This window comes from Gorilla gorilla, chromosome 11 (assembly GCF_029281585.2).
Source record: "Gorilla gorilla gorilla isolate KB3781 chromosome 11, NHGRI_mGorGor1-v2.1_pri, whole genome shotgun sequence".
Taxonomy (NCBI): Eukaryota; Metazoa; Chordata; class Mammalia; order Primates; family Hominidae; genus Gorilla; species Gorilla gorilla.
In genome coordinates this window covers 80,025,966-80,051,989 of record NC_073235.2, presented here as the reverse complement: position 1 = coordinate 80,051,989, position 26,024 = coordinate 80,025,966, and the positions used below count along the sequence as shown (strand labels likewise).

General features: G+C 41.4%; 1 protein-coding gene across 1 annotated transcript; it reads left to right on the top strand.

Moving 5' to 3' along the window:
* The first annotated feature begins 14,274 nt into the window (after window positions 1-14,274).
* Window positions 14,275-24,567, top strand: IFT70B (intraflagellar transport 70B). The gene has a single exon (XM_031008421.3). It carries the CDS (start codon window positions 20,802-20,804, stop codon window positions 22,797-22,799), a length of 1,998 nt encoding a protein of 665 aa, XP_030864281.1. The 5' UTR covers window positions 14,275-20,801; the 3' UTR covers window positions 22,800-24,567.
* Window positions 24,568-26,024: the final 1,457 nt, after the last annotated feature.

The following is a 26,024-nucleotide window of genomic DNA, read 5'->3' as shown; positions in this document are numbered from 1 at the left end:
AAAAAAAAAAAAAAAAGAAAAGAAAAAGAAAAAAAAAGAAAGGCAATCGAGGCAACTGACTGAACTAGAGAGTAAAAGCACAGAGGTGGGAAAGGGTGGGGACAAAGAATACAGTGTAATGAGGTTGGAGCACAGAGTAGATGAAGCAGAGGGGCTAGAAGTAAGATTCATAAGTAGTTTTGGACAGCACTGAGGAGGTCTTTGGCTGCCAGGCAAAGGAGTCTATTATTATATGTCAACAAGATGATTTAATGCTGACTCATTCGTCTTAGAGATCACCCATCTATGCCTCAGTACTCAATGGGTAATGCAATCTCAACTCTCCTATTAATGGTTGTAAAAGAAAAAGAAGGCCCTTGATTTCTGAGTGGGAGATCTGAAAAGAAAATTCACAGGCTCCAAGAAGCTCAATGAGATAATGCATGAAAGAACACCGCATGGACTTGCACAGAGTAATAACTGTGTGGTAAGAGTGAATTATTAGTATAAACAATCATAACAAAAGGGCATTTTTAAATTCTGGGGTTTTGCAGTTAAAAATTTAGCATTTTTAAATGTTCACTTGGCTCTGCCTGCATCTGTGCTTTTAGTTCCCCATAAAGTTGCTCTGTGAGAAGGCAAGTTTCCTTCAAGGAGAGAAAAGGAGAAACCCCATCCATGAGGTGGCTACCAGATGAGTTTTCAGATTGCTTATCTCTTTAATATTCTAGACCTCACCATCTGGTCATCAAATTCACTTTGGTCTAAACTGGCCTATGATTTTTTTTTCTGTATTTGGAGTTTATATTAGAAATTAAGATTTACTGCATTTGCAGACCATTTTCAGTCTTTTATGAAAAAAGTGGAGGCAATAGAGACCCACTTGTCCAATGTGTCGTTTTAAACACGGTGGGCAAGCGCAGGGTGGCAGCTTTATTTATCACCACATGCTCACTGGAGTGCTGGCAAATGGAATTGCATGCTTGGCCAAGCACACAGGGAATAAGCACAGCATTGAGGCTGGGTTTTTACAGCAGCTCTGTGATCATGAATTATGAAAGGATTAGACAAGGTTTGGGAGAAGGGAGGTTCTGTTGTTTTTCTTCCCTCTTTTGTAAAGATTTGAGCGTGAGGAAAAACCTAGAATAAAGGCAATAAAAAAGTCCACCAAATGATGCTTATTGGGAAATAGGTTGGGAGATTCCTAATTTATCCCTCTGGTTATTTGCCAAGTCAGAAACCACAATGCAAATAATGACTTCTCTCTCTGTAGGAGGAATTCATTAGTGTTAGACTCAAAGTCCTGCCGTGGCCCTGAAGCACTTGCTTTTACTGCCAACCTGAAGAGCCACAGTATTCTGTTTCCATGAATTTGAGAGTTGAAGGCATGCCTACTTAACAATGTTATTGGTAAGTGAACCACACTTTTCAGAGTTGCTTATCTTTTCTCTTTACTGCTAAGCTGTGTCAAATCCACCTGATCTGCAAGCTGATAGCATTTAGATCTCTTCTTTATTAGAGAGGCTACAGATCTCACTAGTACCATTTCTAGGTCAATGCCTTATTTCTCTCTGCCTGCCTAACCTTTCAACCATGCCCACAGGTCCCAAGGCACATTCCATCATCCTCGGGTGCCACTGCAAGGCTGGTGCAGGATAGAAGCCTGTCTTCCTGGGAACCTTATTCAATTCCTTAGTGAGGCTCTCCCTTCAGATCCAACCTCAGTTTACCTCTCCATCCTTATCTGTAGCCACCAAGCTCCTTAAATAAGTGTTGTTCTCTCTTATTTCAGGGCCTTTGCAAAGGTTGGTTCTTTGGAAAGAAATATCCATCTGTCTTAGCTCAGGCTGTCATAACAAAATACCATAGACTGCATGGCTTAAACAACAGAATTTATTTCTCACAGTGCTGGAGGCTGGAAATCTGAGGTTAGAGTGCCAGGATGGTGAGGTTTTGGTGAGGGCTCTCTTCCTGGCTTGCAGGTGAGTACCTTCTTGCTGGGTCCTCACATGGCAGAGAGAGAGAGAGAGGAGAGAGGAGAGAGAGAGAGAATATCTTCCTCTTCTTATAAGGGCCTTAATTCCATCATGAGGGACCCTCCTCATGACCTCATCTAACCCTAATTACTTTCCAAAGGGCCCCATCTCCAAACACCATCACATTGTGGGGTTGGGCTTCAACATATGAATTTGTGGGGGACATAAACATTCAGTCATCCCACCATTGTTTGGTACTTCACTTAAAGACAACTTCTGCTGGGAGTCTTCCCTGAAATACCCAAGGCTATGGTTTCTTTCTTACAGCATCTCATATTTACCATGGTACTTACCATACTCTATTGCAATTGTCCGCACACCTGTATGTCTTCTGTTACCAGGTTGAACTTCTTAATGGCAGAAATGGTGTGTTATTCGCTGATGGATGCCTACTACCCAGCATAACGACATGCACATAGTAAGCATTTACTTAAGTTCCTGTTGCCTGACTGAATTAGTCAAGGTAATGTTATTAGAATTAACAACAACAATAAAAATTAAGACATAGAAGTTATTTTCAGGTGCACATAACAGTCCAGTGCAGTTGTTCGGCAGGCAGTCTTCCACGGAGTGATTTGGGACTCTGGTTCCTTTCATTCTATGGCTCCACCATCCTCTAGGGTCTTGGAATCCTTCTGTTCCAGTTAGAGAATGGGAAAGAAAGAATGAAGATGACACACCTACTTCCTAATTGCATCTGCCTGGAAGTGGCATGCTTCTGTGCCAGTCACATCCCATTCTAAGAACTGGCCCCAGCTAGAGGCAAGGGATGAGAGGGAAGTGGGGGCAAACTGAGAGATATGATCCCTGATGAGCACCTGCTTCCAAGCAACCCTCCTCAGTATGGAATGAATGAATGAGATCAAAGATACAGCACAGTGGAAAGAACTGAGGAATGTCAGGACCAAGAGAAAAACCATATTAAATCACCCAATACTCTCATTTTATAGAAGACGCAAGTCCAGAGTAGATAAATAGCAAATAACACAACTATTTACTATTTACTTAAAGACCTGGGGTTTGAATCAGATGACCTTGGTTCTCGCCCTAGTTTGTCGAATGTCAAAGTCACCCCTGCCTCTCTGAGCTTCAGTTCTGTCACCTTTGAAATATGAGGTTTATGCCAGATGCTCTCTAAGATTCAGACTGGGCTGAAAGTGCCGCCATAACCATGATAGTGGAGGTTTGTTCTGGGAATGGAATAGTTCAGGTCCCTGGGACCACACTCAACAACCAAGAAGTGAAATTTCAATCTCTTGCTCAGTTGTTTTATCTGTACATGCTCTGTTGATCAGAAACCATCCTTCAATAGAATGAACCGCACTGTAAAGATGTTTTAGAAAGAGGAGTCAAAACACTGTCCACACACCTTCATCCATCCAGAATTGGCCTGGGTCCACAGGTGAGGTCACCGAGCATGGCATGAATACCTGTGTCACTCCTCAGGCAGAATTTAGACTATCACAGAGTAAGAATGAGAGCGACACTGTCTCTTAGACGTTTGAGATCTGAGGGTATTCTGATTGTTAATATCAGCCCTATTCTTTCTATTTAAACAGTTCTGTCCATGCATCTCATGCTATTCAGATGTGCCCTAAGTCTCAAATTTTAAAACATTTGGGTAGGAAAGAGAAAAGAGCATTGAATAGTATGCTGACTTCATTAGAAGCCTATTTAGGAGATAAATACATTTGAATGATAGAAGTTTTCAGAAAGAACTCCGAATAGAGGTAAACAACTTGAACTAGTCATTTTTTAGAGGTTAATGAGAAACTTCAAATGTTTTTGGCCTGGAGACTTTCTTGAAACTATAATGACTTTCTAGACTCTCATATAGCTAAATGACTTATGCTTAAATCCTCAAAGTAAAATTAGTAAGAATGTGTTCTAGAAGTCTTATAAGCATTTATTTTCATTTAGGCCATTGCATTTTCTCAGGAGAAAATGAAAGGGTTCCCCAGTGTTCTGAAAGCTGCGTGTTCCATGCATATATCTCAATATATAGGATCATAACATCTCTTTCAGACCTCCCAGACCCCATGCCCTTTCACAGTGAAATCCTGTTTTGACTGATGTCCCTTACTTCCCTGTCCTGGCGAAAAGCATCAAGTAACTATTCTCCTTCCACTTCCCCTTCCCTATATTCCTTAATTTGGGTATCTACTTTCCAACGTGGCAAAGGGTAGCACAGAAATGACACTGCTTTGGAAGTCACTGGCAGAGCACTCCCTAGGTTCAAATTGGCAAGACAGGTTCCCCCACCCCCAGCCCTGCTGCTGCCATTTCACACAATTTACCTTCCACACTAAATCTGGAGCACCAGTCTATAAAGAAAAGAGGAAAAGCAAGCTGTCTAAAGAGTCTTCATTCTTCTTCATAGTATAAAGCAACATGTTGCTGTGGCTTTTGACCTCCAGGGGTTGGATTAGATGATTTTCCACATGGTTTATTGTGAAAGGTTTTATTGCACAGATCCCTCAACAATTTAATTGCCATAAAAATAGCTAACATATGTGGCAAGCTTTAAAAATCTCCACCCACCAAATGGATTTGCTTCTCATGTGGCCACCAGGAGCTGGCAGCTTTTACCTCCACATACCTCAGTGGGTTCTAAGCTAAAGGGTTGGCGTCACCCCGACGGGCTGTAATGAATGCAGGTCTTGGTTTCCATTTTGCTTTTTCTGTACTGTTGATGGTTCAATTTGTTCGCTTGCTTGTTTTTCTTCTTTTGGGGGTGTGTTTTTAAAGACCTATCTCTGAGGGCAATAAAAAGGTGGGAGTCTTAGATTCCATGAGGGTGGAATGAACTGACACAGCTCCGGGCCACTGTCCCAATGGCTTAGTCTGATCCTCATAGTCTCTCAAGTGTTCTCATTTGAGAGCTACCAACATTCATAAACTATCTTTTAAAAGCCAAAGGAGAGAAATCTGTCATCTACTAGAAACACTGCAACCATTTCCTTGACAGGAAGCCACTGTCTTTACGTTGCATTAGCTAGTAAAAACAATACTAAAAAAAATCATACATGGATGCACTTCTCTTCACATTGCAGTTGCTACTTCTTCAAAGGAGGCTGCCTACTGAGTAATCCTTCCAGGTCTAGCTAATTAATGTTTCCTCCATAGACCAAATAACTATGTGTGAGCTCTCTGTTGACCTCTCTTCTGTCACTTTTGACTCTTTTGTCAGAGTCTCCCCTTGCTATTCCTGGGGGGCCCAAAAGGCAGCCTCACAGTGTTCCACAAACTAGCCTGTGAACAGCAGTCCCCCCTCCTTCTTCCGTAGTGGTTCCTCTTCCAGTTGCATACAATTCATCTGGAAGAGGATATTGCCTGATAGAAGAATGCCAGTAGGCCGGGTGCGGTGGCTCACGCCTGTAATCCCAGCACTTTGGGAGGCTGAGGCAGGCGGATCACTGGAGGTCAGGAGTTTGACACCAGCCTGACCAACATGATGAAACTCCGTCTCTACTAAAAATACAAAAATTAGCCAGGTGTGGTGGCACTCGCCTGTAATCCCAGCTACCTGGGCGGCTGAGGCAGGAGAATCACTTGAACCTGAGAGGTGGAGGTTGCAGTGAGCCAAGATCGTGCCATTGCACTCCGACCTGGGTGACAAAAGAAAAACTCCCTCTCAAAAAAAAAATAAATAAATAAAAGAATGCCAGTATCTGTTTCTGAGTGCCAACCAGGTCTCTCCTGTTCCAGCTACCAGAAGGAAGTCAGGAAAGGTGGGAAAAGGCCTCCTCCTGCCCGCCCCCCCCACCTCCCCCCAGACCCTTGTCTGTTTACCTGACTGAGGCATCTCCATCCAGGCCCAATGAAGTTTCTCTTGAGCAGTTCCACCAGCTTCTGATCTTCACCCCTCTTTCCACAGTGGCTTGAAATTAATTCAAGGACCATGGAGGGTCGCTCCACTCTTCATCCTCCTGGTTCAACTGGCATTTTTGATCCCCATGTTTCTCTCCCCTTTGGTAACAGTAGCAGGGAGGTAAACATTGTTTTAGGAGCTAGTAGCAGAATTTACCTGGTGGAGACTTGTCTTGTTTACCAAAACATTTTGATAAGCCACTTTGGCTATAGAAAGATGATCCTTAGGGCCTGGGCTGGATGAGATAAGAAGGTTTATAAAGTGAGAAGAATTTTTGAGTTTCTAAGAGCAGTGCTGGAGGAAGAGGGGGCCCGGGGATGGAGACAAACTAGGAGAGATGAGAAGAGGTGATGAGAAGAGATGGACCAGCAAGAGAGGGGGCAGTCTACGACAGAAGGAGAAGAGAAAGTGAGTGAGAAATTTCCAGTGCAGGATAAGACATATGGACTTTCTAAGAACAGAAATATCTAATCTTTTCAGTATAAAGTTGCTTATTCTGCCATGGATACCAGTCTTATATTAAAAGAAGTTGAATTAAATATATTTAATAAAATCATCAAATCCATTTAAAGAAAATGCCAAGGTATAGGTTTAAAAGTAATGGGCTGGGCGCGGTGGCTCACACCTGTAATTCCATTACTTTGGGAGGCCAAGGTGGGTGGATCATGAGGTCAGGAGATCAAGACCATCCTGGCTAACATGGTGAAACCCTGTCTCTACTAAAACTACAAAAATTAGTTGTGTGTGGTGGTGCAGGCCTGTAATCCCAGTTACTCAGGAGGCTGAGGCAGGAGAATCGCTTGAACCGGGGATTCAGAGGTTGCAGTGAGCTGAGACCATGCCACTGCACTCCAGCCTGGCAACAGGGCGAGACTCCGTCTCAAAAAAAAAAACAAAAACAAAACAAGTAATGAAGATCATTATTAACCAATGCATATAATTATTAATTAGTTTAATACATCAAAATGTGTTACATATATAGACACCTAAATATACTGAAGTTTTGTTTACAAGTAGCTACATATTGTAACTGGGATAAGAGATGTGGGTTTTTATGGCTGTTCTTTAATGTGACTATGCTTAAATACACTCCCTTCCTTAGTGTTATTCCTACTTAGCGTCTGGTGGCAATGGTGTTGGGGAGAAAGTAAGGAAAAGGGGTGACTTTCATATTTGTATAGTTATAATGACTAAAGAGGGGATATGCCATGAAAAGTGAGATTCATGAGAAATCAAGAGTTCAGTAGAAGTGAGAAATCTGAGTATGAAATATTGGGGTGGGGTAGGGTTTCCAGATAAAATCCAGCATGCCCAATTAAATTTGGACTTCGGATAAACAACAAATGATTTTTTAATATACTGATATACTTATTCTACTTATACTGATGTATACAAATAAGTATACAAAATATACATATTCTACTTATACTGATGTCCTGTAGTTTTATTTGCAAACTCTGGCAACCCTATGGTGGAGGAATGCTGGAATATGTTAGCAATAAAAAATCTTAATTTAAATATCATAGGAGAGCATGACTTGGGTACAGAAAATATCTGGTTTAAATAATATTGCAAATTTTCAGAGGTACTGTAATTAGAATCAGGCTCAAAGCCTTTTACAAACTTACATGAGTGACGTGGTTTTTTACACTATGAAACATGTAATGTGAACATCCTCCTCCAACATCAGAAATAGCTTTGAGACCTTCAAGAAGGTCCTAACACTCTTGTCTTACTGATTGTCTAAAAAAGTAGCTATTCTATCTTGCTATTCTATCTAAAGGGAATTGTAGTTAGACATTTAGATTTATAGAGAAACTGATTACCAGATGGACAAATGAATAGCTCCCTTCCTCCCAGCCCCTACCCATGGAGTCAACAGAGTGAAGGGCAGCCTGGGGACTACCACCTAAGAAAGAATAAAATTCTCCACTAGGCCAGCGTAGTCATCATATAATGAAGTTGGGGCCCTTTCCCCACTTTCCTACTAGCTGGCTTTTTCAAGCAATCACAACCATGCTTTTAAAATGTCCAAATTTTATTTTTTAAAAGATCTAAGCTGTTCACAGAGGCAAAATGAAACAATAGGAAATACTTGTCAATTGAAAAAAAAAGTTATTACAAACATGCTTAATAAAATACAATGTAAAGGTACTTAGTAAAGTTACAGCTTAAAGTGAATGTAGAAAACCTGTTTCATTTTTATTAAAGCTGGATTTATAGCTTTGGTTTATTGGTTTATGTTCTCAGAACTTAATTTAGTCTGTAGATGATTTGCCCAAAAGAAAGCAGGTGGGTGAGCTGTGTGTTGGACTACACTAGTCTAAGGGGTTGTGATATAGGTATTAACACGCCTTGGTCTGCACCAGCTCCCCACAAACAAAAACCTAAAAAAAAGGGATGGGCACAGTGGCTCAGGCCTGTAATCTCAGCACTTTGGGAGGCCAAGGCAGGCAGATCACCTGAGGTCAGGAGTTCGAGACCAGCCAGCCCAACATGGTGAAATCCCACCTCTACTAAAAATATAAAAAATTAGCCAAGTGTGGTGGTGGACACCTGTAATCCCAGCTACTCAGCAGAGGCAGGAGAATCACTTGAACCCAGGAGGCAGAGATTGCAGTGACCTGAGATCGCACCACTGCACTCCAAGCTAGGCAACAAGAGTGAAACTCTGTCTACCAAAAAAAAAAAAAAATTTTTTTTTTACAACTTCATCAGGATGAACTTCCTACAAATTCCACCCAGCCTTTAAGGCTCAAGTGATAATGCTATCTTCTCTGCAGTGTCCCTTGGTTCTCTATGCTGACAGTTCTCAATGGGAGCTGCACTACTCTTAGGGGGCATTTTGAATATTTGTGGAGATGTTTTTCTGCTGCTGTCATGACCTAGCATTATATACATTAAACTACATACTATTTTACTGTAAATCATTTTCCTTTTATTATTCATATTATAGTAGGGGCATTATGTTGATTTTTAAAATTAGCCATGTAAGGAAAAGTAAGAACCAAGAATTGGCACAACAATTTACCTCTGAAAAAGGAAAGTACAGAGATAGTATCCACCCCACCAGATATTAGGATTTATGACGGGCCTATGGAGATTAAGACAATGTGGCATTGGTCCAGAATTTGATAAAATTTATCAGTGGAATAGAAGAGAGAGCCTAGAAACAGACCTATGCTTATAGGGAACTTTGTATTTGACAGAGGTGGTATGTTAAATTGAGGTAGACTAAAAGACTGTTCAATAAATGGAGCTGAGGAAAAAAAGGTCATTTGGAAAAAAAATTAAAATGAATCTCAACCTCATATCATATAGAAAACTCAAGTCCAGATGGGTTAAAAATTGAAATGCAGAAACAAAACTATAAAAAAAATATAATTTAGATTAAAAGGTTTTTAAAACAATACATAAAAATTATTTACTATAAAAGATTAATAAAATTAACTACTTTACCCTAAATATAAGTGAAAAGTTACAAACCAGATGTTTGCAATTCACATAACTGATAAAGAACTAGTATAATGACTGTATAAAGAACTCTTACAAATCAATAAGAAAAGCACTAACAATCCAACAGAAAAGTGAGCAAAAGACAACAAGATCTTTACAAAAGAGAGTCTATATGGCCAATAAACAAAAATTATGACAATAGCAGGTGTTAAAGAGGATGTATATTTACAGAATATTTTATACACTGTGAGTGGGAAAGTAAATTAGGGCAACAATTGTGGAAAACAGTTTGGCTTTATGTGATAACATTAAACATTCAAATAGTCTACTGACACAATTCCACTTCTGGGTATATATATAAGAAAAACTCTTGGATGTGTACACAAAGAGGCATATATAAAAATGCCCATAGTTGTACTTTTCAAAACAGCAAAAACTCAGAAACAATCAAAATGCCCATCAACAGGAGAGTGGGCAAGTAAACCATGCCAAATTCACACAATGGTATGTAATATGGTTGTTGAAACCAGTGAATCTCCACAATGACATATGCGATAATATGGATGAATAACATTAAAAGGGTATATGCCATGTGAACCCTTTTCATAAAGCTAAAACAACTAAAATAAAAATGTGTCCAAGAAATCCATACAGATACTATGAAACGATATAAAAAGGGAAGCAAGACAATGAAAACAATAGATTTAGGGTGATGGTTACCTAGGATAAAAGAGATCGAGGATGGTTTGGGAGGTATCTCCAGAGTCAAATGTAGGTCATAGTAAAGGTCTTGTCTTTTATGCTGGGTGATGGCTTCACTGCTGATTATTACATTATTAAAACTAAACAAAGAGAAGACTAGGAGAGAGCTATGCATGGATCAATAATGAAAGTGTGTCAATGACTAAAGATTATGATTAATCAGTTTATGCACCTGAGATTTAAAAAAGAAAAAGAAGAAATTATATGTGTAAATATTATATATTACATGTGAATTTCATTTCAAAATAGCAAAGAGGGCCTTAGAAAATATTTGTTTTAAAAGGAGGGGCAAGGTATCTGATACGGTTGCAAACTGCTGCTCCAGCCAAACCAGGGTTCGTTTTTACTATAACACTGAACCTCTGTGTCATGTTGTATCACTTTTAAGGCACTGTCCACATTGCCTGGATTACGATTTTTTTTAATGTAGCTGTAGTATCTCCTCTGGGCTGTAAATTTCTTGAAAGTTCTGGATCCTTCATGATGCCTTGAGTGGAGTAATTACTTACTAATTTGTTTAATGAACAAAATAAACTATTTAACTTGAAACTTTGATTTCTTAGAGAGAAGCAGGTTTAATAAACACACTACTTTCTGCCAGATATTTGCCCTTCCACATTCTAGAGTTTATCAGACATTTTTTTTTTCTTTTTTTTTGAGACGGAGTCTTGTTCTGTCGCTCCGGCTGGAGTGCAGTGGCACGATCTCGGCTCACTGCACCCTCTGCCTCCTGGGTTCAAGCAATTCTCCTGCCTCAGCCTCCCGAGTAGCTGGGACTACAGGCATGTGCCACTACACCCAGCTAATTTTTATATTTTTAGTAGAGACGGGGTTTCACCGTGTTGGTTGGCCAAGATGGTCTAGATCTCTTGACCTCGTGATCTGCCGGCCTCGGCCTCCCAAAGTGCTGGGATTACAGGCATGAGCCACCGTGCCCGGTCTTATCAGACATTCTTAGGAATGTAACATCAAGTGGAAGGAGAACATCTACTCCTGGATGGCAGATGTTTAACTTAATAATTTTGGCCCACAGTCGTTTAAGCCTAAAATAGTCTAATAAGAATCCCAAGGAACCACAATAGCTCCATTTATGTAAAACTAATAGTTCAAATGTATTACATATCTGCTCTAGGCCAGACGCTTTGTACTATCTTGAACTCTTGTAATAAATTTACACAGACGTTTTTTGTTCCTGTTTTACCAATAAGAAAACTGTGTTTCAATGAGGTTAAGAACTTTTTCATGGCTACACTGTTGTTGATGGCAGAACAGGGATCTCACTTCAGATGATTTTATATTGAAATGGCATCTTGAAACACACTCTGCTACCTGAGGACATTTTCATGTCTTGATCAATTTTTTGTTTATTTCTTTGTTTTTTTGTTTTTATAGGTTCTTTACAGATGGAATGAGAGGTCTTCATGGTTTCATTTGCTGAGGCCAGAGAAAGACAAAACTGTATTAGTTTGTTCCCATGCTGCTATGAAGAAATACCTGAGACTGGGTAATTTATAAAGGAAAGAGGTTTAATTGACTCAAAGCGCTGCATGGCTGGGGAGGCCTCAGGATTCTTTTTTTTTTTTTTTTTTTTTTGAGACGGAGTCTGGCTTTGTCCCCCAGGCTGGAGTGCAGCGGCGCCATCTCAGCTCACTGCAAGCTCCACCTCCCAGGATCATGCCATTCTCCTGCCTCAGCCTCCCGAGTAGCTGGGACTACAGGTGCCCGCCACCACGCCTGGCTAATTTTTTTGTATTTTTAGTAGAGACGGGGTTTCACCATGTTGGCCAGGATGGTCTCGAACTCCTGACCTTGTGATCCACCCGCCTTGGCCTCCCAAAGTGCTAGGATTACAGGCTTGAGCCACCGCACCCAGCCCAGGATTCTTATAAGTATGGTGGAAGACACTTCTCCACAGGGCAGAGGAGGGAGAATGAATGCAGCAGAGGAAATGCAGACACTTATAAAACCATCAGAGCTAGTGAGAACTCACTATCTTGAGAACAGCATGGGGGAAATTGCCCCCATGATTCAATTACCTCCCACCAGGTCCCTCCCATGACACGTGGGGATTATCAGGGTTAGAATTTGAGATGAGATTTGGGTGGGGACACAGCCAAACTGTATCATCATCTCTAAAAAGTCCTCCAATGGCATAGAGATCCAGAGGTAAGAAAAGTACTTGATGTGCTTATAAAGCAAAATAACGTTATTAAATTCTTCACTAGAAGAAAGTCACAGCCGGGCATGGTGGCTCAAATCTATAATCCCAGCATTCTGGGAGGCCAAGGCGGGCAGATCACTTGAGGTCAGGAGTTTGAAACCAACTTGGTCAATATGGTGAAACCCCATCTCTACTAAACATACAAAAATTAGTCAGGCGTGGTGGCGCATGCCTGTAATCCCAGCTACTAGGGAGGCTGAGGCATGAGAATTGCTTGAACCCAGGAGGTGGAGGTTGCAGTGAGTTGAGATCGCACCACTATGCTCCAGCCTGGGCGATACAGTGAGACTCCATCTAAAAAAAAAAAAAAAAGAAAGTCACTAAATCAATTTAAGTTCTCTATATCACCCTCAACTTCTAATACCATTTATAGAAACCATTTCTTCCAAAATCATTTGAAGTCTCAGTCCTAAGACATTCCTATACACTCAGGCTGCAAGAGTCACTGGGGTGAGAGCAACAGCACTCCACACCTGAGACAGAAACACTAGCACAGAAAGACAAACCACTGGGAGGTCTATTTTGTACAACGATCCCATGATTTCGTGGGAGAAATGGTAAAGTGCATTTAAAGGCTTAATGAGGTCCCCAAAGTAAAATCCTGAACAAAGAAGGGAGATAAAGTACCTCGTAATCTTTGGAAGCATTCCTGGAAGAGATGAAGGGAAACCATTTATTCTGCAAGGAGGCTTACTGCCGTATCCAAGAGAGAGATGGTGGTGGCAGAAACCAGAGCAGTGGTGGTAGAGACTGGAGAGACGTATACAGAGTTCAGTTAGTTCACAGGCAGAATTGTTAGAACTTGAATGTGGGGAGTAAGACAGCAGGAGGCTTTAAGGCCAGGCTTGTTTTCTAGGTTGGTCTCTTAGTCCACCAGCACAGACCCAGTGATATGGTTTGAATGTTTGTCCCCTCCAAATCTCATGTGAAAATATAATCCCCAGTGTTGGAGGTGAGCTTGGTGAGAGGCGTTTGGATCATGGGGTGGATCTCTCATGAATGGCTTAGTGCCATCCCCTTGGTGATGAGTGAGTTCCCACTCTGAGTTCCTGCAAGATCTGGTTGTTTAAAAGCATGTGGCATTTCTTCCCTCTCTCCCTTGCTCCCACTTTAGCCATGAGAGCAAGAATGGTCTAACACATCCAGGAAATGTGTTCCATAACTCTCCACAGAAAAAGCCTCAAAAAACAAGTGCAGTAGTTAGGTTGCTGCTCAAATACCATGGCAATTGTCATCCAGTTCTTATTCATAAGGCTGGTGTGGTCTAAGGAAAGCTAATTGTATACACTGCATTAATCTTAGCAAGAAAATTTAAAGCATAATGCAATAGGACAATTTTGCATATTGCCACCGCTCAGGACTTAAAGATAAATCTGACCAGGCCTATAAAATCTTACGCAACAGTCAAATGAAAATTTGTGTCATTTCAGACAACTGGATGGCTGGCCATCAAAGGTTGTCTGATGCCATGGAAAAAATAGTTTGAAGGCTTTGCAAGCCAGAACATGTGTTCCTATAGGCTGATGACATTTTTCTTTTGGAAATCTTATATTTTGACCATTGGCCTCAAAGATCCTTCCCATCCAATTTATTACTTGCATGGCTTTATTGCAGAAATAAAAACAGGCATTAACAGGATATCTCTGACCATGAAAGGTTCCAGTCTGGAGGAAAGACATGATACTTCAATGTCGCTTACTTCTTAGAAGTGAAAGCAGTAAAACATGCTAAAATAATCTGCATAACATCCCCATTAGTGTATCCCACAGCACACTCCAACTCTGAGGAACAAATTTTTCAATGGTAGTACCGAAAACTGTGTCTTCTCTGCTAATTCCTTTGTATAAATCATGTGATTGTGTTCTGCCTAATAAATTAATTTGGATAATAACACCCGTCTTAGTCCATTTTGTGTTGCTATAGCATAATATATCAGACTGGATAATTTATAAGAAAGGTTTATTTAGCTCATGGTTCTGCAGGCTGGGAAGTACAAGAAGCACGGTGCCAGCATCACCTTGGCTTCTGGTGAGGGCTTTTGTGCTGCATCATAACATGGCAGAAGGTCAAAGGGGAAGCAGACATGTGCAAAGGGGCAAAACCCAAGAGCATCTTGCTTTATAACAACCCACTCTCATGGGAACTAATCCATTTCCACGAGAATAATCCAGTCTCATGAGAGCAAGAGCTCACTACTGCGAGAACAGCACCAAGTCATTCATAATGGATCCATTCCCTTGACCCAAACAGCTCCCCTAGGCTCCATTTCCCTATATTGCGGCACCGAAAATAACATTTCAACATGAGTTTTGATGGGGATGAACATATGCAAATACAGCATTCTGCCTCTAGCCTCAAAAAAATCATGTGCTTCTCATATACAAAATACAATCATTCCATTCCAGTAGTCCCAAAAGTCTTAACTTGCTCCAGCAACAAAAGTCCAAAGTCTCATCTAAGACTCATAGCAAGTTCCTTCCAGCTGTAAGCCTGTAAAATTAAAAATAAGTTATTTATTTTCAAGATGCAATGGTGGGACAGACATTTGGTAAACATCCCCACTTGAAAAGGGAGATATAGGCCAAAAGAAAGGAATGACAGACCCCATGCCAGTCTGAAACCCAGCAGGGCAGACATTAAATCTTAAGGCTCCTGCATAATCTTTCACACCATGTGCCATCTCCTGGGCACACTGATGTGAGGGGTGGGTTCCCAGAGCCTTGGGCAGCCCTGTCCCACTTGCTTCACTGGGTGTAGCACACATGGCTGTTCTCACAGTTGAAGTCAAACGCCCATAGCTTTTCCAGGCAGACATTGCACATTGTCAATGGCTCTACAATCTTGGGGTCCCAAAGGTAGCCCTATTCCCTCGATTCCTACTTCCCTGGTAGGGACTCTTTATGGCTGCTTTGGTCATACATTTCTGCTCAGCATTGCTTTAGTAGAGGCTCTCTACAGTGGCTCTGCCCCTTTGACAAGTCTCCCCGGGCTCCAGGCTTTCTGATACATCTTCTGAAATCTAGGTGGGAGCTGCCATGCCTCCACCATTCTTGTATTCTGCATGCCTACAAAATTAGCACCATTTGGATGTGGATGATGCCAAAGCTTACAGCTTGGGATCTCTGGAGTGGCAGCACAAGTAACACCTGGAGCTGCTTAAGTCACCAGGATGCAAGAGCAGCAGCATGAAGTGGCCGTGGGCAGCAATTTCACAGAAAACACCCAGGCTTGTCCCTCAAAACCATTCTGCCCTCTTAGGCCTCTGGGCCTTTTTCCCAATATCCTGATGCACAGTACTTGACTCCCTTATATGCATACTAATCTTTTTAGCAAGTAGTCTCTTGACTGTACCCTTGAATTATTCTCCTGAAAACACTCTTTCATTTCACATGGTTGGGCTGCACATTTTTCAAGTGTTTACATTCTGCTTCCCTTTTAATTATAAATTTTGCATTTAGATTATTACTTTGCGGTGCCATAACTGAGCATAAGCTATTAAAAGTAACCACATCACTTCTTGAGTGCTTTGCTGCTTAGAAATTTCTTGCACCAGATACACTAGTTCATCACTCTTAAGTGCTACCTTCCATAAATCCCTAGGGAGTAGACATACTGCAGCCAATTTCTTTGCAACTGTGTGACAAGGATGGGCTTTACTTCAATTTTCAATAAGGTATTCTTCATTTCCATCTGAGACCTCATCAGCACAGCTTTTACTATCCATATTTCTATCAGCATTTTGGTCACATTACTTAAACAATCTCAAAGAAGTTCCAAACTTTCCCTCATCTTTTTGTCTTTTTCTAAGCCCTCACCAGAACTGCCCTTAATGCTCTGTTCACTGCAATACAGTCTCTTTCTAGCCTGCTCCTCCTCCAAATTCTTTCAACCATTGCCCATTACACAATTCCAAAGCAGATTTCACATTTTCAGGTATCCACAGAGCAAATCCCACTCTTCGGTACCAATTTTCTGTGTTGGTCCATTTTGTGTTACTGCAATTGAATAAATACCCAAGGCTGGGTAATTTATAAAGAAAAGAGGTTCATTTAGTTGATTGTTCTGCAGGCTGAGAAGTACAAGAAGCATGGTGCCAGCATCTGCTCAGCTTCTGGTGGGGTTGTTTGTGCTGCATCATAACATGGTGGAAGGCCAAAGAGGAAGTGGACATGTGCAAAGGGGCAAAACCCAAGGGCAACTTGCCTTATAACAACCCACTCTTATGGGAACTAATCCATTTCCACGAGAACTAGTCCAGTCTCATGAGAGCAATAACTCTCACTACTATGGGAACGGCACCAAGCCATTCATGAGGGATCCAGCCCCATGACCCAAACATCTCCCAACACCACCATGCTGGTAATCAAATTGTGAGATTTGGTGGCAACAAACCACATCCAAACCACAGCAATACCATAAACCCAGAAATAAAAACTGTTTGATCAAAAGCAAGGCATATTTAAGAAGAAAATACATTACTATTTAAAATATTAATAAAGCTGGAACTACCAGAGAAAAAAGTTAATCCCATAACTGGATAGCCTAAAGAAAATGCCCTGGAATGAATGGGAGACAGAAATAACAAGTAGAAAGTGGTTTTGCAGAAAGTCTTCCTTTATTAAGGAAGATGTCTGACCACAGCTGTGGCTGAAGTACTCATAAACAATGTTTACCAACAAGAAGTAGTTATTATCATTAAACAATCACTTCCAAGTAGTTTTAAAAGAGACTGCCAAATAGAATATACATGCAATTTGATCATCTCATATTTTGGCAGGCAGAAACACAAAAGTGTTAGGAACCAAACATCATGCTTTTTGCTCCTATACATTTTGCCTAAATGGAATTCTTCCACATGGTGAACATGCCTCTGCTTATTCAGCAAAATCCACTGCGAGTCCTAAACCATTTCCTGAAAGCTAAATTCCCTTCGATAAGGCACTAAATCATTTTATTGTAAACACCAAATGCTTTCTTACTGCTGGGAGTGGTATTATAGACTTACTTTTTGATATATGTTCCAGCTTTTCAAGATTTTGTTGTAAACAAAAAAGATACTTTATGATATTCCACCCTGTTTATTGCTTTCCAGAGTTTCTATCATTAATTAAAGGGTCTCCTTTCCCTCCTCTACCACCCAAAAAGCTGATCTACTCCCCATATGCCTATATGAGACCAAATAAAGGTCGGTCTATCACAGCAGCAGTGATGGTCATGCCAATTTCACAGTGTGATCTGTGCATTCATTTCATTTTGAAAATGACCCTGCCCTCCATCTGTCTAAGCCGAATGTCCTGCTTTTTTCAAGCCAGGCCTAAGGAGCAGCATCACGTGAAATAAGGAGGAAGAGACACAGAATGGCCTCCCTCCTGCCCACTCCAGCTGCCACGCTCACAGGTACCAACACAAAGAGGAGAACCCCAACTGATTCCTGTAGGGATCCCAGAAATTTGGAGAAGAAAATAGTCCTTTTCCTTTTCATACATTTTCAAGAAGCCATTTGAAGGTGAATTCTTTCATGATGCAAATACAACTCTGCAAAATAGAGATAAAGCTGAAAGACAGGAAAGACAATTTCTCATTTCCATGTTCTGTCTTCTTACCTTAATTTATTATTACCCAAGGTAACAGCTCAATATATAAGAATTTTATTTTATTTTTTTTAGAGTCAGAGTCTCATTCTGTTATACAGGCTGGAGTGCAGTGGTAGGATCACAGCTCACCACAACCTCAAACTTTTGGGCTCAAGCAATTCTCCTGCTTCAGCACCCCGAGTAGCAGGGACTATAGGCACGTACCACCACGCTTGGCCTTTTTTTTTTTTTCGGTAGAGATGGGGTCTTCCTATGTTACTCAGGCTGGTCTTGAACCCCTGGCCTCAAGCAATCCTTCCACCTTGGCCTCCCAAAGCTCTGGGATTACAGGCATGAGCCAGAATGTTTAAATATTAAGCCTTTTGGATATTGTTTCCAAGGGACAAGTGTCAATCAGGCAGGCAGTAAGCAGAACACCCCCTACTCCTTGAATATTGAGCAGCACTAGCCAGCATCTTTCAATCTACAAACACTTCTGGGTTGAAAACTGGATAAGGCTGTAGCTGAGATTGGGTAGAAAGAAGCCTTGAAATAGGGTTACAGAAGCCTTCCTCAACTGCTTTCCCTGGTGTTCTTGCATGGTCCAGAGCTACACTCAACCTCTCTAAAATGAGTGCACTTTGTCCCTTTCTTGGTATTGATGCAGTAGGAGGTTTCTTGTCTGTTCTCATCTAGAAGTACAGAACTGTGGAAAACTTCTCAGCAAGAGAGAAGAATACATGAGTACGTGAAGTCAGCTGCTTTATGGTATAGCATTCAGATGCCTACTGAAGTTCCTTTTTAGGTATAACAGGTGACCACTCCCAACTAATCACTTTCTAATACTTGCTCACAGTTACGACTTAGGCCAAGAAGTTCAAATTTCCACTGGCCAACCCAAGGTGGCTGGTTGCTTTAACAGGAAAATAACAATATAAAAAAAGCAAGACACTAATATTCCCCTATAACTGGGCCCATACATGATAGATAGAGTTAATTCATCAGTGACTATTACCTACTGAACTTAGCTTTGGAATTTCATGATTCAGCTGCTTCTTATCTAGCTGTGTCATCTCAGGCAAGTTACCTAATCTTTCTGATTCACATGTTCTTCATCAGTAATATGCAGAATACAGGGTGGTTATTATGATTAGAAATAATATATATAGGTGGTCTAATAGAATGTGATGCAATATGGTTGGTGTTGGCTCCAAAATTTATATGTAGAAAAGATTTATGAACAGCAATACTGTTGAAGAGGCAGTAAGGTACCTGCATTGAAGTATTTAATTATATAGCAAAGACATGCTCTGACTTGGACTGTTTATCATGGGTGGTAGTGAGGCCAATGGACATCATGGAAGACTACAAAAGACAATGCTCTGTCCCAGGCCACCATATGATAGATGTTAATGAATTACACTATTACTGTTACCTTGAAAACTACACTATTTACAAGTACCTCACTGGGATAAGACAAATTCATATTTTGCTATCTTGTCTACGTCCCTAATTCTTGATTGAAAAATTGTATTTATTCTCCCTTAAAGTCTATGGTCTCCAGGTCAGTTTATCTAGGGGTATTTTTTAAATTGGTGATTAAATATAATTTTATGGAATAATTAAGCCCCTAGTTTTTCACAGCCCCATCATGGCCACTAATAAACTGAAAAAAAATTATACAAAAATAGCCCCAGGATAATAACATGGAATCTACAGCATCTATTCCAAATATACAACAAAGAATGAAAGAAAACCCAGAATGATATCTTGTACAGTCTAGCAAACCTGCATAGAAATCTTCAAACTAAGAATCTGGAAAAAAAATTAAAGTGTAGGCAATCTTTTCTTATTTTAACAGAAGAAAATCCATATTTATCAGTTCAATATCCAAAATCCCTAGAAGGCTGAAAAGTACAAAGTGAGCATGTCTGTCTCTCACACACCCACACATCACTGACTGACTAATTTAGTAGTTAAGAGAGAAAAGTAAAAATGCATAGGGAAAGGAGCACATTTTAATGTCTTGGATTTTCCCCTCTTGGAAAAGACTGAAGTCATGCATTTCTCCAACGTTTCTACCTAGTAGTGAAAGTTGGAACTCCAGCGCAATGGGGATGGCCAAGGGTAAACGCCAATATATACTCAGTAATATTTGTTGTTACGGGAAAAAAGAGCGGGAGATACTTGGACCTAAAACCGAAACTCTACCAGTACCAATCAAGATTCACAGTCCTTTTTCCTCATTAACCTCTGGAAACCACCAAATTAAGGATTCCTGCTCGCCGCTCTATTCCGTTCTTACAAACTGTGCCCTCGGGGTAGTGCAAAAAAGAACGTGCTCTAATTCCAGGGTAATTCCAAGAGATAACTCGCCTTTTGCCATCCCGGTTCTTTTACTAAAACTAAACCAAAAGCCAGCATTATTATCGACCACACCGTGTACAAGGCTCAAAATCGCCAGGAACATGGGGCCGGAAACCTTCCTCCGCCGCGCCAGAGACCACGGTGCCATAGCAGACACAGTGAGCGCCCCTCATCTTTAGGAGGCAGGGAAGGAGAGTTACCCTGCATCCCCACGGGCCGCCGGTTCGGTAGGTACAGCCGGGACTACGTCTCCCAGCATGCAGCGCGGCTACGACCCGCGCCGCGGAACCGCTGGAACGGTGCATGCCGGGACGAGTAGATTCAGGCTCTGAACGGCCCGGAGGAGTAGTCTTTCCCCTCCTGAATGCCGCCACTCCGCAGTCCAGAGTATTTGAAGATCAAGCTGAAATTGAGAGACTGACGAGAATGGTCCCTTTTTATTCCTAACAGATTTCTTGCGACAAGGAAACCGGCAGTCTTCCGCTTCCGGTTGCTCTGTTGCCGTAGTAACCGCACGCATAACAGCCGTGGTGGTTATGGCTGGCCTGAGCGGCGCGCAGATCCCCGACGGGGAGTTCACCGCGGTCGTGTACCGCCTCATCCGCAATGCACGCTACGCCGAGGCGGTGCAGCTGCTGGGCCGAGAGCTGCAGCGGAGCCCTAGGAGCCGCGCCGGCCTGTCGCTGCTAGGCTACTGCTACTACCGCCTGCAGGAGTTCGCGCTGGCGGCCGAGTGCTATGAGCAGCTGGGCCAGCTGCACCCGGAACTGGAGCAGTACCGCCTGTACCAGGCCCAGGCCCTGTACAAGGCCTGCCTTTATCCGGAGGCCACTCGGGTCGCCTTCCTTCTCCTGGATAACCCCGCCTACCACAGCCGGGTCCTCCGCCTGCAAGCTGCTATCAAGTACAGCGAGGGCGATCTGCCAGGGTCCAGGAGCCTGGTAGAGCAGCTGCCGAGTAGGGAAGGGGGAGAGGAAAGTGGGGGCGAGAATGAGACCGATGGCCAGATCAACCTGGGTTGTTTGCTCTACAAGGAGGGACAGTATGAAGCTGCATGCTCCAAGTTTTTTGCCGCCCTGCAGGCCTCGGGCTACCAGCCTGACCTTTCCTACAACCTGGCTTTGGCCTATTACAGCAGCCGACAGTATGCTTCAGCACTGAAGCATATCGCTGAGATTATTGAGCGTGGCATCCGCCAGCACCCTGAGCTAGGTGTGGGCATGACCACTGAGGGCATTGATGTTCGCAGTGTTGGCAACACCTTAGTCCTCCATCAGACTGCTCTGGTGGAAGCCTTCAACCTTAAGGCAGCTATAGAATACCAACTGAGAAACTATGAGGCAGCTCAAGAAGCCCTCACTGACATGCCACCCAGGGCAGAGGAAGAGTTGGACCCTGTGACCCTACACAACCAGGCACTAATGAACATGGATGCCAGGCCTACAGAAGGGTTTGAAAAGCTACAGTTTTTGCTCCAACAGAATCCCTTTCCTCCAGAGACTTTTGGCAACCTGTTGCTGCTCTACTGTAAATATGAGTATTTTGACCTGGCAGCAGATGTCCTGGCAGAAAATGCCCATTTGATTTATAAGTTCCTCACACCCTATCTCTATGACTTCTTGGACGCTGTGATCACTTGCCAGACAGCTCCTGAAGAGGCTTTCATTAAGCTTGATGGGCTAGCAGGGATGCTGACTGAGGTCCTCCGGAAACTCACCATACAAGTACAGGAAGCAAGACACAATAGAGATGATGAAGCTATCAAAAAGGCAGTGAATGAATATGATGAAACCATGGAGAAATATATTCCTGTGTTGATGGCTCAGGCAAAAATCTACTGGAATCTTGAAAATTATCCAATGGTGGAAAAGATCTTCCGCAAATCTGTGGAATTCTGTAACGACCATGATGTGTGGAAGTTGAATGTGGCTCATGTTCTGTTCATGCAGGAAAACAAATACAAAGAAGCCATTGGTTTCTATGAACCCATAGTCAAGAAGCATTATGATAACATCCTGAATGTCAGTGCTATTGTACTGGCTAATCTCTGTGTTTCCTATATTATGACAAGTCAAAATGAAGAAGCAGAGGAGTTGATGAGGAAGATTGAAAAGGAGGAAGAGCAGCTCTCTTACGATGACCCAGATAAGAAAATGTACCATCTCTGCATTGTGAATTTGGTGATAGGAACTCTTTATTGTGCCAAAGGAAATTATGACTTTGGTATTTCTCGAGTTATCAAAAGCTTGGAACCTTACAACAAAAAGCTGGGAACAGACACCTGGTATTATGCCAAAAGATGCTTCCTGTCCTTGTTAGAAAACATGTCAAAACACACAATCATGCTTCATGATAGTGTTATTCAAGAATGTGTCCAGTTTCTAGAACACTGTGAACTTCATGGCAGAAACATACCTGCTGTTATTGAACAACCCCTGGAAGAAGAAAGAATGCATGTTGGAAAGAATACAGTCACATATGAGTCTAGGCAGTTAAAAGCTTTGATTTATGAGATTATAGGATGGAATGTATAGTAATAGCTGATAGTGGCATTTATCAAATGGCTTTGTTATGTAAATTTGCATTGCTTTATTTACCCTTTGGCATCTTTATATTTGTTACATGTTGAACTTTGTACACTTATGCATTATAAAAAAAAAAAGTAGCTAAAACTTTTGCTGTTAAATTTCCCAGAAAGTGACATATTCTAAGAACTTTTACCCCAGGAGTTATGAAAAATTCCAAACTTATGAGGAATGTTTATATCAGAAGTTGTAATACGTTTGTTTCCTTTCCTCTGTTATCTTTTGTGCTTTGACGTATCTTGAGGGGTCTTTGCACAAGGATTATATCATTCAGGGACCAAGCACTATCTCAGTAATAGTTAAGAGTAGTCTTTAAATAATCATTTCAGGGATTGTGTGAGAGTAGTCTCACAATTTACACTCATTAATTTGTAATGCATACTTTTTATATAGACTTTAGGATATTTTGGCAGTGTTTATTAATATGGATATAATTCTTTACCTAACCAAAATTCCTTAGGTTATAAGTGGTTTTAACGTGCAAAAGTCAGTAAAAAATTTTGTTGCCTTAACAAAATTACGGTGCTATAATGTAGAGACAATGAACGATTATCAAAGAACAAATTTCCCTGGTTTTCTTTTGTTCCCTTTAATAATTTAAATATATGAACAAGATACACTGTTACTATTTTCCATGATAACTTTTTAAATATCTATGTCTGTGAGAAATAACAGAGCTATCCTGAGAATTCAGGGGTTTGTTTAAGAGACACAGGTTTTGTTATGTTTGTTGCCCAGGCTAGTATCCAGCTCCTAGGCTTAAGCATACTCACACTTCAGCTTCCCAAGCAGCTGGGACTACTGGCGCAAATCACTGGGTCCAGTTCTCAGTTCTTAATTCCTACCTTTGTGTTTGCAATTTAGGATATGCTGGCTGTACAGTGTTTCCATGTTGTAGCCTCTTGAATAAGGAAAAATCTCAGCCACCAGGTCTGACCAAAAAGGTCAGTTCTAAGTTGTAATGTTCATTTCATGTCCGCAACTCCCAAGAGTTATTTGGAGTTCCCACTGGGAACCACATGCATTCTGATCAGGCATTTTATTTTCTGAACCTTACAAGAGCCTTACTATTTGATTTCCCACTCCTCACTCCTCTCTTCCCACAAAAAGTAACTGTCAATCCTAACTTGACCTGGCTTAGAAAAATCAAGTGTATTAGACTGAATCATATGCAGTTGTTGATTTTGACAGTTTTTGATGTACAAAACTAGCAGTTTCTCATAGCTCAACCTAGTAGCTTTCTTCTGAATGATAGGGAACCTCTACCATGAGATGATTTTTTCCTTCAAGGAAAAGGAACCACTTAGCCACATAAGTACTGATAAGAAACATGCTCAGCATAATTCCTCTGTAGCATGACCTCCTGAGTGCTCAAATTGTATTATACCACAAAATTTGGCTTATTGTGAAGTTCAATGGTTTTGAATTTATGGCATTTTAAATCTTAATTATCTGAGCTGCTATCATTTACCACTGATGCTTTAGTCTCACATGTGGAGGACAAGCAATGTTTAGTGACCTCTTCACTGCATCCCATAGCACATTCAATGTCTGGGAAATGTTCTTTGTTTGACAACTTCTGTACTAAAAGTGTTGCTGCAGTAGCTTTGTGCCCCTGTCAATCTTGGTAGCCCCTTAAGATTTGGAAAGTAAATGAACTGAAATCTTGTTTTCAATGGCCATATTAAAATTATTTTTTTTTCCTGTTTCTTCTAAACCACACTATTTTCTTTAGGGGGGAAAAAAAGCATAATTAACCACCCAAAAACAAATGTTTTCCAGATTCCCTTTTGCAAATAGCCTGGTCTTTATTTGGCCACAATTTATTTACCCAGGTGCTATGTGTTTGTGGTTTTCATGTATGTGTAATTTAACTTTTCAGAACATAAAAAGCTTTTCAGAATGGTTTTTAACCCCTTGCTGCTGGGCATTTGGGATTTCCTGCTTAGTAATGTATAAGGAAATCCTGACTGCTCACACCACTAAGAAATAAAGGTGAACCATGCCATTTGTCCCCTTCCTTACCCTGGCTCTCAGAGAGGAACCCACCCAGATTCAGATTGCTGCTGGCAACAACAAAGTCTTATGAACCACACAGAGTCAAGAAGTCTGGTGCTGAGGCCTGGGAAGACAGGGCATTCCTAACTCCCCTGGCACTTGTTGTCCTTATTTTCAGGATATATATCTTTAAAACTCACATTCAAAGTACCCTGCTTTGCTTCTTGATTCTAAAAAGAAAATGACTTCACAATGACCCCATATTTTGCCATTTGAGTGAAAGCTTCTGTACCTAAAACTCAAATGAAAGCTTTATTCTGTGCTCCTAGAGTACATAAAGCACTAAAAGCACTTTTCTTGACAACAAGTTCCTTATGGAAATATAATATAAGGAATATTTTAAGATTTCTTCATAATACCTGCATAGTCTATTTTAAAGGAATCAAATATTGAGTATTTCATCTTAGTCAACCCCTTGGTCTCCACACAGGCACACACAAAATAGGAATGTGTGCTTATACACAAGTAGTTATATTTGTTTTCTCAGGAACAAGAACTTGATCTCTCTGTGCAGAACCAGCAAGCACAGACTCCTTTGATGGGTGGCACGACATGCCTGTCAAAGGATTTTTATTCCTCACAACAGTCCCCCTTTGAATGTGGCCTCAGCTGCAGAATGGATGTTTGCCCCAATACCATCTGTGAAGGTCAGGTGTGGTGGCTAACTCTGACCCATTCATGAGAAGCAGACAATTGGGAACTGGGATGACTGTGTGGGGATGAAGGTGGGTCATCTGGCAATGGGATAGCTGTAATCATAGGAGGGACACTCCTAACCTGAGGGGTGTGTGGCCTCACAGGCTTAGAGGAGCACCTCAGATGGAATCCATACAGAATCACAGTGATAGGTTTGGCCCAAGGTCAGAATGATTTGTTTAGAGAGGGCTATGGGATAGATGCCCAAATAAATATACTTATTAGGAAATGTGAAATTAGAAAGGGTAAATGGCTTGGAGGGGAAGCTTTAGAAGTAACTTTCTGACCCCTCTGCCCTATAATCCTCATCTGGGCTCATTTTCTCCCTGGTGTCCTGGAGGGTTAGCAGTGTTGGAAGTCTGACTACAGTTAAGCAGAGTGAGACTACCTAAACAACCTAACTTTAAAAAGTCACTAAAG

Excerpts from the sequence above, each read along its gene's own strand:
- IFT70B (XM_031008421.3), top strand. The coding sequence starts at position 20,802 with ATGGCTGGCCTGAGCGGCGCGCAGATCCCCGACGGGGAGTTCACCGCG.